The 15,503-nt window shown below is 35.9% G+C and overlaps 1 protein-coding gene and 1 long non-coding RNA gene across 5 annotated transcripts in view; one reads left to right on the forward strand and one right to left on the reverse strand.

Moving 5' to 3' along the window:
* LOC132562144 (disks large homolog 2-like) overlaps window positions 1–15,503 on the reverse strand; it is a 200,188-nt gene that overhangs the window by 67,692 nt on the left and 116,993 nt on the right. For all 3 annotated transcript variants that reach the window (XM_060226871.1, XM_060226873.1, XM_060226874.1), the window contains 5 exons: window positions 13,931–14,033; window positions 7,585–7,651; window positions 6,501–6,637; window positions 5,710–5,851; window positions 3,907–4,021 (listed from right to left, as the gene is read on the reverse strand). In XM_060226871.1, coding sequence (XP_060082854.1) covers window positions 3,907–4,021; window positions 5,710–5,851; window positions 6,501–6,637; window positions 7,585–7,651; window positions 13,931–14,033 — 564 coding nt within the window. The remainder of the gene's footprint in view (window positions 1–3,906; window positions 4,022–5,709; window positions 5,852–6,500; window positions 6,638–7,584; window positions 7,652–13,930; window positions 14,034–15,503) is intronic.
* Window positions 4,862–14,486, forward strand: LOC132562145 (uncharacterized). 2 transcript variants are annotated; one of them, XR_009554743.1, is made up of 4 exons: window positions 4,862–4,930; window positions 6,058–6,127; window positions 6,503–6,651; window positions 12,816–14,486. It is a non-coding gene; the product is annotated as an uncharacterized LOC132562145 (long non-coding RNA). The 2 variants fall into 2 exon arrangements; XR_009554742.1 differs by having other exon boundaries at window positions 6,524–6,651.

Raw genomic sequence — 15,503 nt, forward strand, 5'->3', positions numbered from 1 at the left:
ACTCAGGTGTGACTGTCATGCCCTACCAGATATAGTTGTCATTTTCACTCAGGTGTGACTGTCATGCCCTGCAAGATATCCTTATCATTTTCACTCAGGTGTGACTGTCATGCCCTGCCAGACATCGTTGTCATTTTCACTCAGGCGTGACTGTCATGCCCTGCCAGATATCGTTGTCATTTTCACTCAGGTGTGACCGTCATGCCCTTCCAGATATTGTTGTCATTTTCACTCAGGTGTGACTGTCATGCCCTACCAGATATTGTTGTCATTTTCACTCAGGTGTGACCGTCATGCCCTACCAGATATCGTTGTCATTTTCACTCAGGTGTGACTGTCATGCCCTACCAGATATAGATGTCATTTTCACTCAGGTGTGACTGTCATGCCCTGCCAGATATCCTTATCATTTTCACTCAGGTGTGACTGTCATGCCCTGCCAGACATCGTTGTCATTTTCACTCAGGTGTGACTATCATGCCCTGCCAGATATCGTTGTCATTTTCACTCAGGTGTGACCGTCATGCCCTACCAGATATTGTTGTCATTTTCACTCAGGTGTGACTGTCATGCCCTGCCAGATATCGTTGTCATTTTCACTCAGGTGTGACTGTCATGCCCTGCCAGATATCGTTGTCATTTTCACTCAAGTGTGACTGTCATTCCCTACCAGATTTTATCATTTTCACTTAGGTGTGACTGTCATGCCCTGCCAGATATCGTTGTCATTTTCACTCAGGTGTGACTGTCATTCCCTGCCAGATATCGTTGTCATTTTCACTCAGGTGAGACTGTCATTCCCTGTTAGATTTTATCATTTTCACTCAGGTGTGACTGTCATGCCCTGCCAGATATCGTTGTCATTTTCACTCAGGTGTGACTGTCATGCCCTGCCAGACATCGTTGTCATTTTCACTCAAGTGTGACTGTCATTCCCTACCAGATTTTATCATTTTCACTCAGGTGTGACTGTCATGCCCTGCCAGATATCCTTATCATTTTCACTCAGGTGTGACTGTCATGCCCTGCCAGATATCGTTGTCATTTTCACTCAGGTGTGATTGTCATGCCCTGCCAGATATCGTTGTCATTTTCACTCAAGTGTGACTGTCATTCCCTACCAGATTTTATCATTTTCACTTAGGTGTGACTGTCATGCCCTGCCAGATATCGTTGTCATTTTCACTCAGGTGTGACTGTCATTCCCTGTTAGATTTTATCATTTTAACTCGACTGTGACTGTCATTCCCTGCTAGACATCGTTGTCATTTTCCTTATATGGTAATCATTATTCTTTAGATGTGATTTTCTTTATCAAGTATCATTGTAATTCTCCATCAGAAACAGTCGTGATTGACAAAGGCAAATAAAATCCAGAAATTTGAGAAAAATTAAAATTCCAGCACCTCAAGACACGATATCAACATCAAGTCTTGAATCCATAGTATAAATATTAATTTCATTTTGCTATACACAAATATTGTCATCAAATCCTCTCTTCTGTCATAGTAAGGCTAACAATTTAAATCCATCACTCCTTCCATCTGTCCACTGTTGCTTTTCTCTTCTTTCTATTTTCCGTAGTAATAATTCAATCAGTCATTTTCTTGTATCTGTTTTTGACCACAACTTTCCCGACCTTGTCCACTGTTCAGCATACCAGTTCTTTCACACTGGCTTCGTGTGTGTACAGCCAACATCTCTTCATAGTTTTCACTGTGAACGACTTGAGGATCTATCTTCCTTGTCTCAATTTTTCAACGGGAACATCTTCTTTGAGAATTTTTTTCTTTTTTTAAACAGTTTGGTACTATTACCAATATTAAGTCCACAATTTCTTTGAACGGCAGTTAATGTATGGTGCCATTTTAAACATTTTTGTGTTATTTTTGAGACTTTGAAGGTATATAGTGGTCCTTCACAATCAGGATATTGACAACTTCCTTTATAATATTTAAATAATTACTTAGTCACATGTAAGGTTACATGTTTGAGACCTTTAAGATATATATAGAATCAATTTAAAACAAAGTACAGAAGCATTTTCAGACCTGTAAGAATAATGCTTGACCAGGGATAATGGGTGGGGAATACTGGACCTGGGATAATGGACCTGGGATACTGGACTTGGGATACTGGACTTGGGATACTGGACCTGGGATACTGGACTTGGGATACTGGACCTGGGATACTGGAGTTCTAGGTTACTGGACCTGGGTTACTGGACCTGGGATAGTGGACCTGTGATACTGGACCTGGGATTCTGGACATGGGATACTGGACTTGGGATACTGGAGTTCTGGGTTACTGGACCTGGGATACTGGACCTGGGTTACTGGACCTGGGTCACTGGAGTTCTGGGTTACTGGACCTGGGATACTGGACCAGGGATAATGGACCTGGGATAATGGATCTGGGTTACTGGACATGGAATACTGGACCTGGGATAATGCACCTGAGATACTGGACCTGGGATTCTGGACCTGGGATACTGGACCTGGGATACTGGACTTGGGATACTGGACCTGGGATTCTTGACCTGTGATACTGGACCTGGGATAGTGGACCTGTGATACTGGACCTGTGGTACTGGGCCTGGGATAGTGTATGAGGAATACTGATGTTGGGATAATTGTACTTGAGAAAATGGACAAAGAATACTGACGCAGGGATACTGTGCCAGGAATAAATGGACCTGGAATACTGGACTGATGCAAGGATACTTCATGTGCCATCCATCAGAAATATTATCACACTGTATCTTCTGAAACGCTATTAAACCTACTTTCTTTATAATCCTTTATGGTATTGTTGAATTGTCTTTCGTTACTTCGGAGGAATCAAAGTAAGAATAAAAGGACAGCCATGTCTATTCTCTCCAGTAAAATAAGTTTAACTTTCTATGTCAACGTAATCGGTAATTGATCTGTGTCCCTCATGAGTTTTAATATTGTTATCTAGTCGGATGTCTGATTAATCAGACTGCAATATCAAATAACTTCAATCTAATCCTTCCGCATCTCTGTCATAAAAAAATCAATTTATTCTCCCACGAGTTGATTCAACAGTAGATGACAATCAAAGAGTTACTTCCCCTTTGACCATATAAATCTTCTCAAAACAGTTAAAATCAGTCCATGATTTTCTTACAATACATTTTATAATTAAACAAAACAACAACTAGCTGGACAACACAAACATGAACGGGAGCCCGATCAATAAACAATGCCAGGTTTAGAGGTATATTTGCACAGCAAATGAATTTGCAAGTCTGTGACAGTTTCTTGTATGATTTAAATGCACCTTCAATCATCCAAGTAAAATAGTTCAAACTTGCTTTAATTTTGTATCAAAATTTGGCAGGATAATTCACCTTTGCTATAGGTATTTTTAACACCATTGTAATACTTACTGAAATGGTTCATACTTTTGGTGATAGATTTTTCATGTACACTGATAAAAGTTATCATGTGTATTAAATGCTTTTAATTATCATGTAGAATATTCATTAGTATTTTTCATCAAAGTATAAAGATTTACTGGATTAAATAAGGAGTAGACTTATATCAAAATTTATGTTCACAGGGACCCAGCTGCTCAAATCTTCTACATCAAGTGACATATTCAAGACAAAAAAAATTTTGAATTCTTAAAACTGTATTTAGAAAATTATGTGAATTTCATTTTAAATTCCTGATATTGGTTTCTTTGTTTTCAGTTTTAATAATTATCTCATTAATTAACCCAAGTTATTAATCTTTCATCACTCTTTCCAATGCCACTGATCAAACTTTATTTTAAATGAAATGTGTCACTCAAACTGAAGCCTGCTTCAAAAGAGTTGCCATATTGTCTAAAGTGTACGACAGCTATTTGATCAAATACATCTAATACAGGTGGGCTTACCTTGAGAAGTCATCGTTTTCATAATTGTTGAGTTTGGGAGGAGTGCTTGGAGATGGGCTAGGTCTATCAGGGGTGGACGATGGCACACTAGCCACACTCTCAATCTTTCTGTTCACTGTTAATAATAAAACAAACCAGTGTAAAATGTATTGTTCCAAGAGAATTACCAAACAGTCTCAGGAATCTTATTTCAGAAGATCAAATCAGTATTTAGCTAGTGTACAACCAACAAATATAAAACTGTCACTTAAAAGGTCACCATATATCTGAAATATTATGTTCCTTAAAAAAAGTCATTCCAAGGATGCACAAAAGACAAGACAAATCAATAGCATCTTTCGATACAAATCTAGAATTAGATACAGGAGAGGCAGTTATTTAATCGTACATCATACAGCTGCTTTGTACTTCTAGGACTTGTCAATGATGCTACATCATACACCTGCTTTGTCCTTCTAGGACTTGTCAATGATGCTACATCATACAGCTGCTTCGTCCTTCTAGGACTTGTCAATGATGCTACATCATACAGCTGCTTTGTCCTTCTAGGACTTGTCAATGATGCTACATCATACAGCTGCTTTGTCCTTCTAGGACTTGTCAATGATGCTTTATCTTAAAGCTATTTTGTCCTTCTAGGACTTGTCAATGATGCTACATCATACACCTGCTTTGTCCTTCTAGGACTTGTCAATGATGCTACATCATACAGCTGCTTTGTCCTTCAAGGACTCATCAATGATGCTACATCATACAGCTGCTTTGTCCTTCTAGGACTTGTCAATGATGCTACATCATACAGCTGCTTTGTCCTTCTAGGACTTGTCAATGATGCTACGTCATACAGCTGCTTTGTCCTTCTAGGACTCGTCAATGATGCTACATCATACAGCTGCTTTGTCCTTCTAGGACTCGTCAATGATGCTACATCAAACAGCTGCTTTGTCCTTCTAGGACTCATCAATGATGCTACATCATACAGCTTCTTTGTCCTTCTAGGACTCCTCAATGATGCTAAGGTCAAGTAAGTGTCAAGTTTATGTGTTGTGTGCCAAGAGCATTTGCCTGGTATTATTGAAACACACTTCTGTGAAATCAGGCCAGATAACTATACCATTGGAACCATATTCTACATAGGATGTATTATCTATACTATTCTGACTCTATAGACATTTGGTGTAAGTATTAGATGTCAATAACATGGGATGACATTGTTCGATAGAGAAACAAATGCTTGTGTTGTATCGAAGTCTCACTCATCAGTTTTGGTTTATAGATTATACAGCACTTACATTTGAAATCTCTTTATTGATACCAAAGATATCATTTTTGTTCATCATAAATCTGTGCCTAAACTCTGAAGTTTATTTTAAGTTATCAATCACCTGTGACCTAATTACATATCACATTCAGACAGATCCCTGATCTACCTTGAATCATCTGCTTACATATATATCTGAACTCTTGAGCCCTAGGCCTGGACAGTCTTACCTGGAAGGAATGGGTCATGTTGAATATTCTCTGGTGGCAGGGCCTGACCTTTTAACCTTAGATGCGTTCTCACCTCTGAACTTTTGGCAGAGAGTACTGTCTTAATAGACAATATCTTACCATTTAACTTGATGTCTTGGCTGACCTTTGAACCTTATGTTTGTGCTGACCTTTGCATGTAATATCTAGTTTGCCATAGCTAGAGGTCACTGGTCCTAATAAAACTCATCTGACATTTGAACTTTAGGTCTGGTCTGACCTTTGAACCATAGTTTTGTCTGAACTTTGAATCTTTGGTCTTGTTTGCCTTACCTGGTGGGGACGGGTCCTGATGAACACTGTCTGGTGGTACGTATGTAGGTTTAGCTATTGTTAATCGTACAACTTCTTGTGTGGCTTTCAAAGCTGCAACAGCTTCTTCGTGACTCACATTTTCTAAGTTGTCATCGTTCACCTGGAACAGGAATCATGAACATTACAAAGGAATATAATCTACCAAAAACTCTTTAATTATTGTTAAAGAGTATACAGGTAGAATACCTTGATTTGTGCTCAAACTATCAGATAGTGTTTTATATAGAAGTATACAAATGCTTATACATAAATTTAAAAATGACATAAGATATTGATTATGTAAAATTAAACAAAATTTATTTTCAGAGAAGACATCATCTAAAGAGGAAATGTATCAGGATAAGTGGAAAAGTACACAATACATGACTAAAGAGAGGTAACTCTGAAATTTTTTATACAAAATTTTCTTGTATGGAAGGGAGATAATCCCATTGGGAATAGTATCACCATCTATCTGCATAGCTCGTTCAAAACAGTAACATTTAACTCAAAATCTTGGAAGTTATGTTTGTTTCTCTCATTCTAACAAAATAACTGTTTTCCTCAATTCTTTTCTGAGAGATAATCCAATTTATAAGCCCTTGTTTAAACAGAAAACAGTTTTCACCCTCTCTTTGCACCATAAAATGAGAATAAATGAAACATTTTGGTAGATGATGAATTCCTCAGGGTACTCTGATGTTTAGTTTATGCTATCTCCTTCATTTAAAATTTTCCTTTATGTGTAACAATATTCTGTGTATACATACAGCAATGAGTCTGTCTCCTACAGCCAACCGGCCGTCCTGTTCAGCTGCCCCTCCCTCGATGATTTTGGTGACAAAGATTCCATTATCTCCTGGTATATGTTGATTGCCGATACCTCCAGCAATACTAAAACCTAACCCTGTAATTCACCAGGTAAGTATGTATACTAAAACCTAACCCTGTAATTCACCAGGTAAGTATGTATACTAAAACCTAACCCTGTAATTCACCAGGTAAGCATCAGGTTAGGAATATAAATTTTATTTGTTTTACAACAATTGTGAAACAAGTTATCTTAATTTATATTAATCACCCCTGCTGGCCCAGATGCAAGTGAGCCAGGGGTCTTACTGAGGAAGGAAACCAGATTACCCAGGAAATACCCATGTGGCTGGGCAGGTGACCCCTTACCTTTTCATGTCCGTTCCAGGAATTGAACCCCGAACGACTAGATGAAAGGAGAGCGTGTTACCTCTCTGTCACCCATCCACAGTATAAGTTTAGTAAACACTATAATGGTAACACTACTTTGATATTTGTTTATTTTTCTATCCATTAAAATGTTCCTCCCGTACCTAGAATTAGCATAAGATGAAAATATTGGCTAATGGCATCTTTATTAAGCTAATACGAAATTTGTATTAGCTAAATTGAAAAATTAAGGTAATGGTGATTGATGACAAAAAAATACAATTGATCATTGTGTCATTTGAGGTTAAACAATTAGTTAATTGTATCCAATCATCGGCCCATTACTGCTGATAATGATAAAGAAATGTCATAAAGTTTCTCTCTCTCCCTCACCTCCTCCTCCTTGCCACCACCCCCATCCCCACCCCCTCCACCCCTCCCTCTATCTTACTTGAAATAATGCATATTTTCACCACTCAACTGGGGTGTAGTGTTTACAATAAACCAGAATTGGCAAAACACCTGATTAAAAAGTTCAAAAGTTAAGTTCAAAAGGGTAACCATGAAAAAAATTATCCGTTTATTAATTTCAAGAATATATACAATTATAAAATCAGTTTATATCTAGTATGTATGAAAACATTTTTGATTAATAGTTAGCCATAGTACACTTACCTTTGTTTCCCTTCACCAATTCTATCTCTAACACGTTCTCCAATGGTGCCCGAAGTCTTTTAACATACTGCAATACAAAAATCAAATGTTAGTTTTCAATCTTACACGAAAAACTAGCAACACAGCACCATTATGTTCATGTATCGATATGGGTTATTATGCAGTCTGGAAAAACTTCCTATTTAAAAAAAAAAAAAAAACAACATTGTTTTGTTCTTTCAGGTCTGTTTGTTATTTTGGCTTTTTTTCTACCTAAGAAAGCTTGGGAAAAATTATGGAAGTAGAGAACATATGGTTTACTATCTTTCAAAACATACAACCGGAGAATTGCACCACCAATTTCCTCCCTATAGGCCATCTAGTACAACTTGATTGTCTCTACTGCCACATAAATGAAACTTATACAGGTGTTTTGAGATATGTCAGCTGTAGGTCTCCGCTAATGAATCGTCCTTATAGCACCTTTGGAAGGACTGTATCTCAGTCTACTGACATGTCAGCCAATTGGTGGCCATGTACTTCCAGTCATGTGTACTCTAACAGTCCCCTGTTACAACCTGAGCGATTGGTAGACAATAAAGATTTACTGCTGTCCTGTCACTATTTAGTAAAACCACAATGGGACAATGCTCTGGTAGAAAGGAGTAAAAGATAGTATCACATGCTAATTAAAAGATTGTGCAAAAGACACACATGTGAATAGCACATCTTAATACAAATTTAAAGTCAGACTCAGTAGAGTCAAACAATTAATTAAACTGCATTAAACAGCTGTTTCGTCCTTCTAGGACTCATCAATGATGCTGAGGGCCTAAATTTTTAAGCCCAGGAGGCAACTATAAGAAAATCCGCAGCAATGAAAAGAAAAGTCAAAATCAAGACAGAGACTTGCAGCAGTCCTATAATCAAATAAATTTCATTATTTTCAAATGTCAGATAATTTTAGAACAACGTTGTGTATATTCTGAAATTCGAATGAAGTGAAACACTGATGCAAAGAGGAAATCAAGATGTCATTGAACAACAGATCCTAAACAACCAAAGTTTGGCCTTGTAGTCATTTGGCAATTCACTTCACACTTAAAGTTTACAACTTGCCTAGAAGAATAAAAAAGTAATATTTCTTTAAACAACGACAAAGAAAAAAGACAATACTGATACAGATCTCTCTATCCTAAAGAAAGTAAGATTTGAACACGATCACACACTGAAAATTCTTGATCATTAATGATATGAGAGAATTTCATAGTTTAGGAGAGAATAGACAGGATATTCTCATATAATACATTCTGAAAATTACAATGAAAGTTTCAACAAAAACTGGGGTAAAAATCCCCAAATCTGACCCGAGAGTGATCCCTAATCACATGCAATTCCTTTCTTTGTGCAGACTCTCAATTAGTATAATTGAATATGAAAATTCATGAATTATTTAAATTGCTGTGGAGAGAAATAAACCAATTTCATATTGAATACCATATTTTTTGGATTATAAGCCGCATATTTTCCCTTGTGAGTCTGGCAATCAGCTTGAATATTGGTATGTACAAAAACAGAAGAGAGAGAGAATGAAAAAAAAAAAGAAAGAAAAAAAAATCTGCATTATTACGCATGATACACACTGAAAAAAAAAAAAAAATCACTCGAGAAACGTTTTGATAAAACAAAATTAGCATACACCAGTACTGTTTTATGAGCTCCTGCCCACCATTAGTGTTTGTGACTTAAACAGATCATGTTATAACATCACTTATAATCATATACAGGATGACTAGAAAATTGCAATAAAAATTAAATTCTTCCGGGTTCAGTTCAACATCCTTTTAATATGAATGCCAATAATTTCTTCTTGACATTCATGGTTAATTAATTCACAGCAATTACAAGAAGGCATGACGGAAATTTACAGTAGACCTTTGCACCATGGTGCTGATAAGTCAAATTCTACAATGGCTACCATGTTTGTTTATTATATGAAGAAGAAATATCATTAAAATGACAAGAATAATGAAAAAAAATTGATGATAAAAAAATATTATTTTTGCATAAAGCATTTGTAAATTTTATTAAATGTTTCACTGACAATCTTGATAAATTTCCATCCATTGTTTGTTATATCAACAAAATTAGATAAAAAAAAGTGGTTACCATAGAAAAAGGTTGCTTGCGGCTTACATACTGATATTGCTTATATGCGTACAAAATAGAACAAGAGGCTCAATAGGCCTGCAGAGCTCACCTGGTATATATACCACCCAAATATCATGCCTGTAGGGCTTTTTGGTTCATGAGAAGTTGGTGGAATGTATTAACAAATTTGAACTGTGTAACCTTGAATATAAGTCAAGGTCATTTATTGTCCCAAACTTTGTTGAACTTCATCCTAGGGACATACCATCTAAATATCATGCCTATAGGCATTTCCATTCATGAGAAGAAGTTGTTTAAATGTTTTAACAAATTTGACCCCTATGACCTTGAATATAAGTCAAAGTCATTTATTGTCCCAAACTTTGTTGAACTTCATCCTAGGGACATACTATCTAAATATCATGCCTATAGGCATTTCCATTCATGAGAAGAAGTTGTTTAAATGTTTTAACAAATTTGACCCCTATGACCTTGAATATAAGTCAAGGTCATTTATTTTTGCAAACTATGCTGATCTTCAATCATAGAAACATACCATTTAAATATCATGCCTCTAGGCATTTCCATTCATAAGAAGAAGTTGTTTATTTTTGCAAACTTTGCTATCATAGGAACGCACCAGTCAAATATCATGCCTCTAGGCCTTTTAGTTCATGAGAAGAAGTATTTTAAATGTTTAATAAATTTGAACCCTATGACCTTGAATGCCATTTCTTTTTGCAAACTTTGCCGGGCTTTATCCAAGGAATATACCACCCAAATATCAAAACATTTGGTCCATTGGTTACTGAGAAGAAATTATTTAATGGAAAAAATTGACGCCGGATGCCTCGCCAGGGCATAAGCTGACTTCTGCCTTCAAACCTGGTGACCAGAAAAAATTGTTTTAAAGATAAAAATTGGCTCTGCGACTTACATACTGCTGCTACCTCTTAAAACATGGAAAATACAGTACATAGTTATTTGATTGATACAAAATGTTCCGATTAAAATATCTCCTAATTCCAGTGACCTTGTCCTTTGAACAGGAAAAACCAATCCAGAGTAAGCACATTTGATAATGAACACAGTGATATTAGCCAATAGGGATTTTTCAACAGAAACAAACCTTCTAAACATAGTAGCAGTGACAATGATTTTGACTTATTTTAGAAATTCAGCTACTGCATGCACTTTCAGTTTTTAAGAAGATGTGTGTAAACTCTGAGTGCCATGAGCCAGGCATTAATGATCTGGTTCTGTTTTAATGTCTCTTCAAGAAAGAGTTCGCGACACTGACAACACCAATGCCATATAACAGTCATTTCGCCTGTGTCATGCCTGTAACAGTATACTTTGATAGTAACAGCTTGTAAATCTGCACTGAGATTAAAGTACATTATCCGTACATATATAGCATAAAAACACCAACATTTAATTTCATTTGAAGTCTATAAAAAAAAAAATGTACAACTCTGTAAACAAATCTTCACTGACAATGAAGTGATCTTTTTTGGGGTTAAAAACTCTACAAAGATTTATAGTTATAGCAGGTCTTTAAGTACCAGCACTAATGTTCAGCTGACACTTGATATACATATATCCCATATAAAACAAAAACACTGAATAACACAAAAAAAAATTCTAAAATCAGCTACAATAAATAAATTCCTGATATCCCCCCCAACCCTTTTTTTGGTCTTATAAAACTAAACAGATGTTTCCATGGTACAAACATGATGTCTTTGTAGTGTCAAAAGTAATGCTGACTGCTATTGTCTTGATGTCAACAGTTATTGTCTGGATGTCAACTGGTATTATCTTGATGTCAACTGGTAATTTCTTGATGTCAACAGGTATTGTCATGATGTCAACTGGTATTGTCATGATGTCAACAGGTATTGTCATGATGTCAACTGGTATTGTCATGATGATCCACCCAGACAATCCTATATTTAATTCAAAAGTCTATCAGTAGCAGATGATGGTCCTTGAGTGTAGTTCAAATTTGGCAATATATAAAATGGTTTTTATTAAAAAAAAAATTAAAAATTTATGAAAAAAATTCCAAGCTTCCTTATTAGCTAGCTAGCACACCTGTCCTCTGGGACATAAATCAGGTCACCATCAGCATTATATCTGATCTCATGGTTGTGTGCCAAGTAAAATGTATGGTCAATACACAAATCTTACAAGAACAGACGGTTTTCTTATACTGATACTGTGATTCATGAAATTTTCATATCCTTGAAGCAACCTGGAACTTACTCTAAATTATTAAAGACAAATTTTAAGTATTACTACAGAATAAGGTCAATGTGACCTTAACCTTCCAGCAATGACCTTCAATCTAAGGTGTTGTTCTGAGAGTTGTATTTTCTATCTAGCATTTGACCTTTGACCAAATGACCAATTTAATCTTTGTCCCAGAATGTTGTCCTTCTTCAATGAGTGTTAAATGCCCTTTCTACACTGGCCTCAGTGTTGTCCTTTCTACCTACAACTTGACCTTTGACCTTGAGTGTTGTCTTTTCTCCCTACAATTTAACATTTGTCCTCATATGTTGACCTTTATAACAGAGTGTTATCCTTTCCCTATCTGACTTTTCTCCTCAAATGTTGACTTTAATCCTCTTTTTTGTCTAGAAATTATCCTTTGTCCATGAATGTGGACATTTTCCTTCCAGTGTGGCCTTTTCCCATTAATGTTGACCTTTACCATTGAGTGTTGTCCTCTCTACCTAAAATGTGATCAACACATCCTAACTGTTTTGGGTGTTGTCCTTTCTCCCAAAGCATTGGCCATTATCTTTAATTGTTGGCCTTTCTACCCAGAATTCAACCTTTGTAAATATTGTAAACCTTTACATTTGATGGTGTCTTTTCTCCCTGGAAATTGACATTTATCCCTTTTGACCTGTGCCTTTTGAGTTTCCAATAAGTAATATTATGTAGCAAGTCATATTTCAACTCAATTTTGAACAACCGATACCACTATCCTCACAGTATCAACAAGTATCTGGGTTCCCGAGTGTTGTCATCATTTTCGCCAAAAAATACAAATAAGAATTGACATTCAGGGTTTCTGTTTTTCATTGCAGGTTTTTACAACAAAACAAAAGGTCCCCCTACTTGTTACTGTAGAATCATTACCTTGCATGGGTGTAACAAGTTTAACTAGAAATTGTCTATTATAAACAGTTTCTAATCACAATCTAACAGCAACAGATAAACAGACTGAAGAAATCATGCTTAATACACAGAGGAATATCTGTGAAGAGGAGAGAGAGTAGTTCATCAGTATTACAATGATGTGATAAAAGGTGGACATCAAAGTACTGTACAGATGAAAAAATGTGAAAACGGGAAAATGTGTTGGGAATCAATTTAACGATCAGTCATCAGATCACCTGAACCAATCGATGATTGATTGATAATAGATTACTGAAAGGGAATTTCCTTTTCTCAGTGATAAATTAATAACATCATACATTAACGTCTGAATTACCAAAAGTTAGAGTGCTATGTACTTCAGGCTTTCTTGCCCAGAAATTTATGAAGGATGGACTCCACAATTCTAATTTGGCAAATAATAATTATTAAGGAGCATGTCGACTAACTAGTCTGATTCAAACAGACACTTGATCACGTTGTAATGTTTGTTGAGAGGATCAAGATTTGAGATGCTTTTCAGTTAATAGTAGGGAAATGTAACTGTCACCTCTTATTTACTGATGATTGATTAGGAGACATTGTAGTCTATTAATTAGTTAATTAGCATATCCAACCAATACTCAACCAAGTTGATTTATTGGAACATCACTACCTCACATATGAAAATTTCCTAAGAGCTACAATGTACTCTACGAAGAAATGGAAGATATTTTTTTATTCAAAAGTGCAGGATGGATGTTAAAAATAGAAAACGTCTGCACAACATGAATGCCCAAGCTCCAATGCATTCACAGTAAGATTGTTTGATGAATTTGTAAAATGTGACCTTTGACCCTTTACCCTTGACCAATATGACATCACATAGAACATGCTGTTTCAGTACTATGGGGTAAATATGAACCAATTTTGTTCATAGATTCTCAAGACTGACATTGGTTTGAAGGATGAAGCGATGAGACATTACATATTTGGACAATATACATGGACATGGCTCCATTTAAAATGGCAGGAGAATGAAAGATTATAGAATAAAAACTCTTACCAAAACCACCCGTGTTCCCGCTTGCTTCAGTGCGTCAACCGCCTCGGAATGTGTAGCATTAGATACATCTGTCTCATTCACCTTGACGATGATATCGTTCATTCTGAAAAACACAAACAAGTATTACAAGACTTTGACAATTCCAAAAATGTAAACAAATCGATACTTAACAGTTCTTGGCATTTTGTTCTTTTCTTCTATCTGTTATGATTACAAACTCACGTCCTACCAATAGTAGGGTCTAATAGAGATGATATTCACAGATGATTGAGGTTACTGGAAACAATCTATGCTATGAAAACTATGACAAAACAAACAGGAGCCAAAGAGATCACCATCCAATAATTCTAGGCTTGCACGAAGCAGGCAGTCAGTCCTTGCAAAATTTTATCATTTTGGTCAAGATTTATTTCCAGCACTTTGTAGAGTTGATACTATTCTCCCATTTAGTGTTTCCACCTTGTACATCATCTTGTTGTACATTTCTCCTACCGTACTGAGTGACAAAAGAAATAATGTCTGTAGTGACTGAGGCTAGACGGACTAAGTTATAAAGGGAGACTTTTAACTCTCCCAAAGAAAATGTGTTTTAAAATCAAAAGCCTACAAAGACTTGACCTAAAACAGGTTCATTTAAATCATTTGGTACAATACACAAGTTTTAATTTTTTTTTTATTATTAAGTAACAAATCTCCTGCATGAAACAAAAGTATAGCTTTATTTCAGGAGTGTTAATGTAGCATTTTCCAATGTTAACGTAATTTTCTTTACAATAACATTCAGACAGATAAGAACTTAAGCCAAACTGTTCAGACAATGAGACATTAATATTTATTTCCCTACATTGAAATTGTGAAAATCAATGGTCTAGAAAAAAGAAAAACCGGAGTAATTTGTAAATTGGTCCCGTATCACTACAACAAATAATGACCTTGTTTTTATAACCAGATGTCTTCATCAAACGCTTTGCATGTTTTCTTTGTATAGGCATTTCCAACTTGCCAAATAAAACATTAAACAAAATAGTTGTCCTTGATTTCATCGTGATGGCCCCCCAGCACGAGGTAGCCACCTTCACAGTTGGAACACGATCAAATTAACTAGCCAAGGCAAATGTTCGTTTTACTGTTGATCATGAAAAATTCATAGTTTACACGATCCACACAAAGCTGTTCACACTAAAACCAGATACAATCCCGACAATCGGGCACATTCTGTTTTATCAGAATAGATGGCCGACGGAATCCCATACCAGGAAGTCATGGCTACAAATAGCACCACAAATAATTCAACGGGCTAATTCAACAATCAATACAAGTCATACAAACATGACATTTATTGATAAGAAGTGAAAGTCAACATGGTGTTTAATTACCCTGCTGATAGTGATGAAGCCATTCAGAGAATATACCAGCATATAAATCAGTTCAATATACATTGCTTCATTTCATTGCTTTTTCAAATTTTTACTTTCTTTGAAAGTTATGTCGTCCCCAAGGCACTGCTCTACAAATAACTTTCAAAAAAAAGGGGGAGATAAATTCTGTCTGACTCTCTTCTTTTACTTAACTA

Source organism: Ylistrum balloti, unplaced genomic scaffold, assembly GCF_031769215.1.
Source record: "Ylistrum balloti isolate Yb309-2 unplaced genomic scaffold, AGI_CSIRO_Ybal_v1 Utg371356, whole genome shotgun sequence".
Taxonomy (NCBI): Eukaryota; Metazoa; Mollusca; class Bivalvia; order Pectinida; family Pectinidae; genus Ylistrum; species Ylistrum balloti.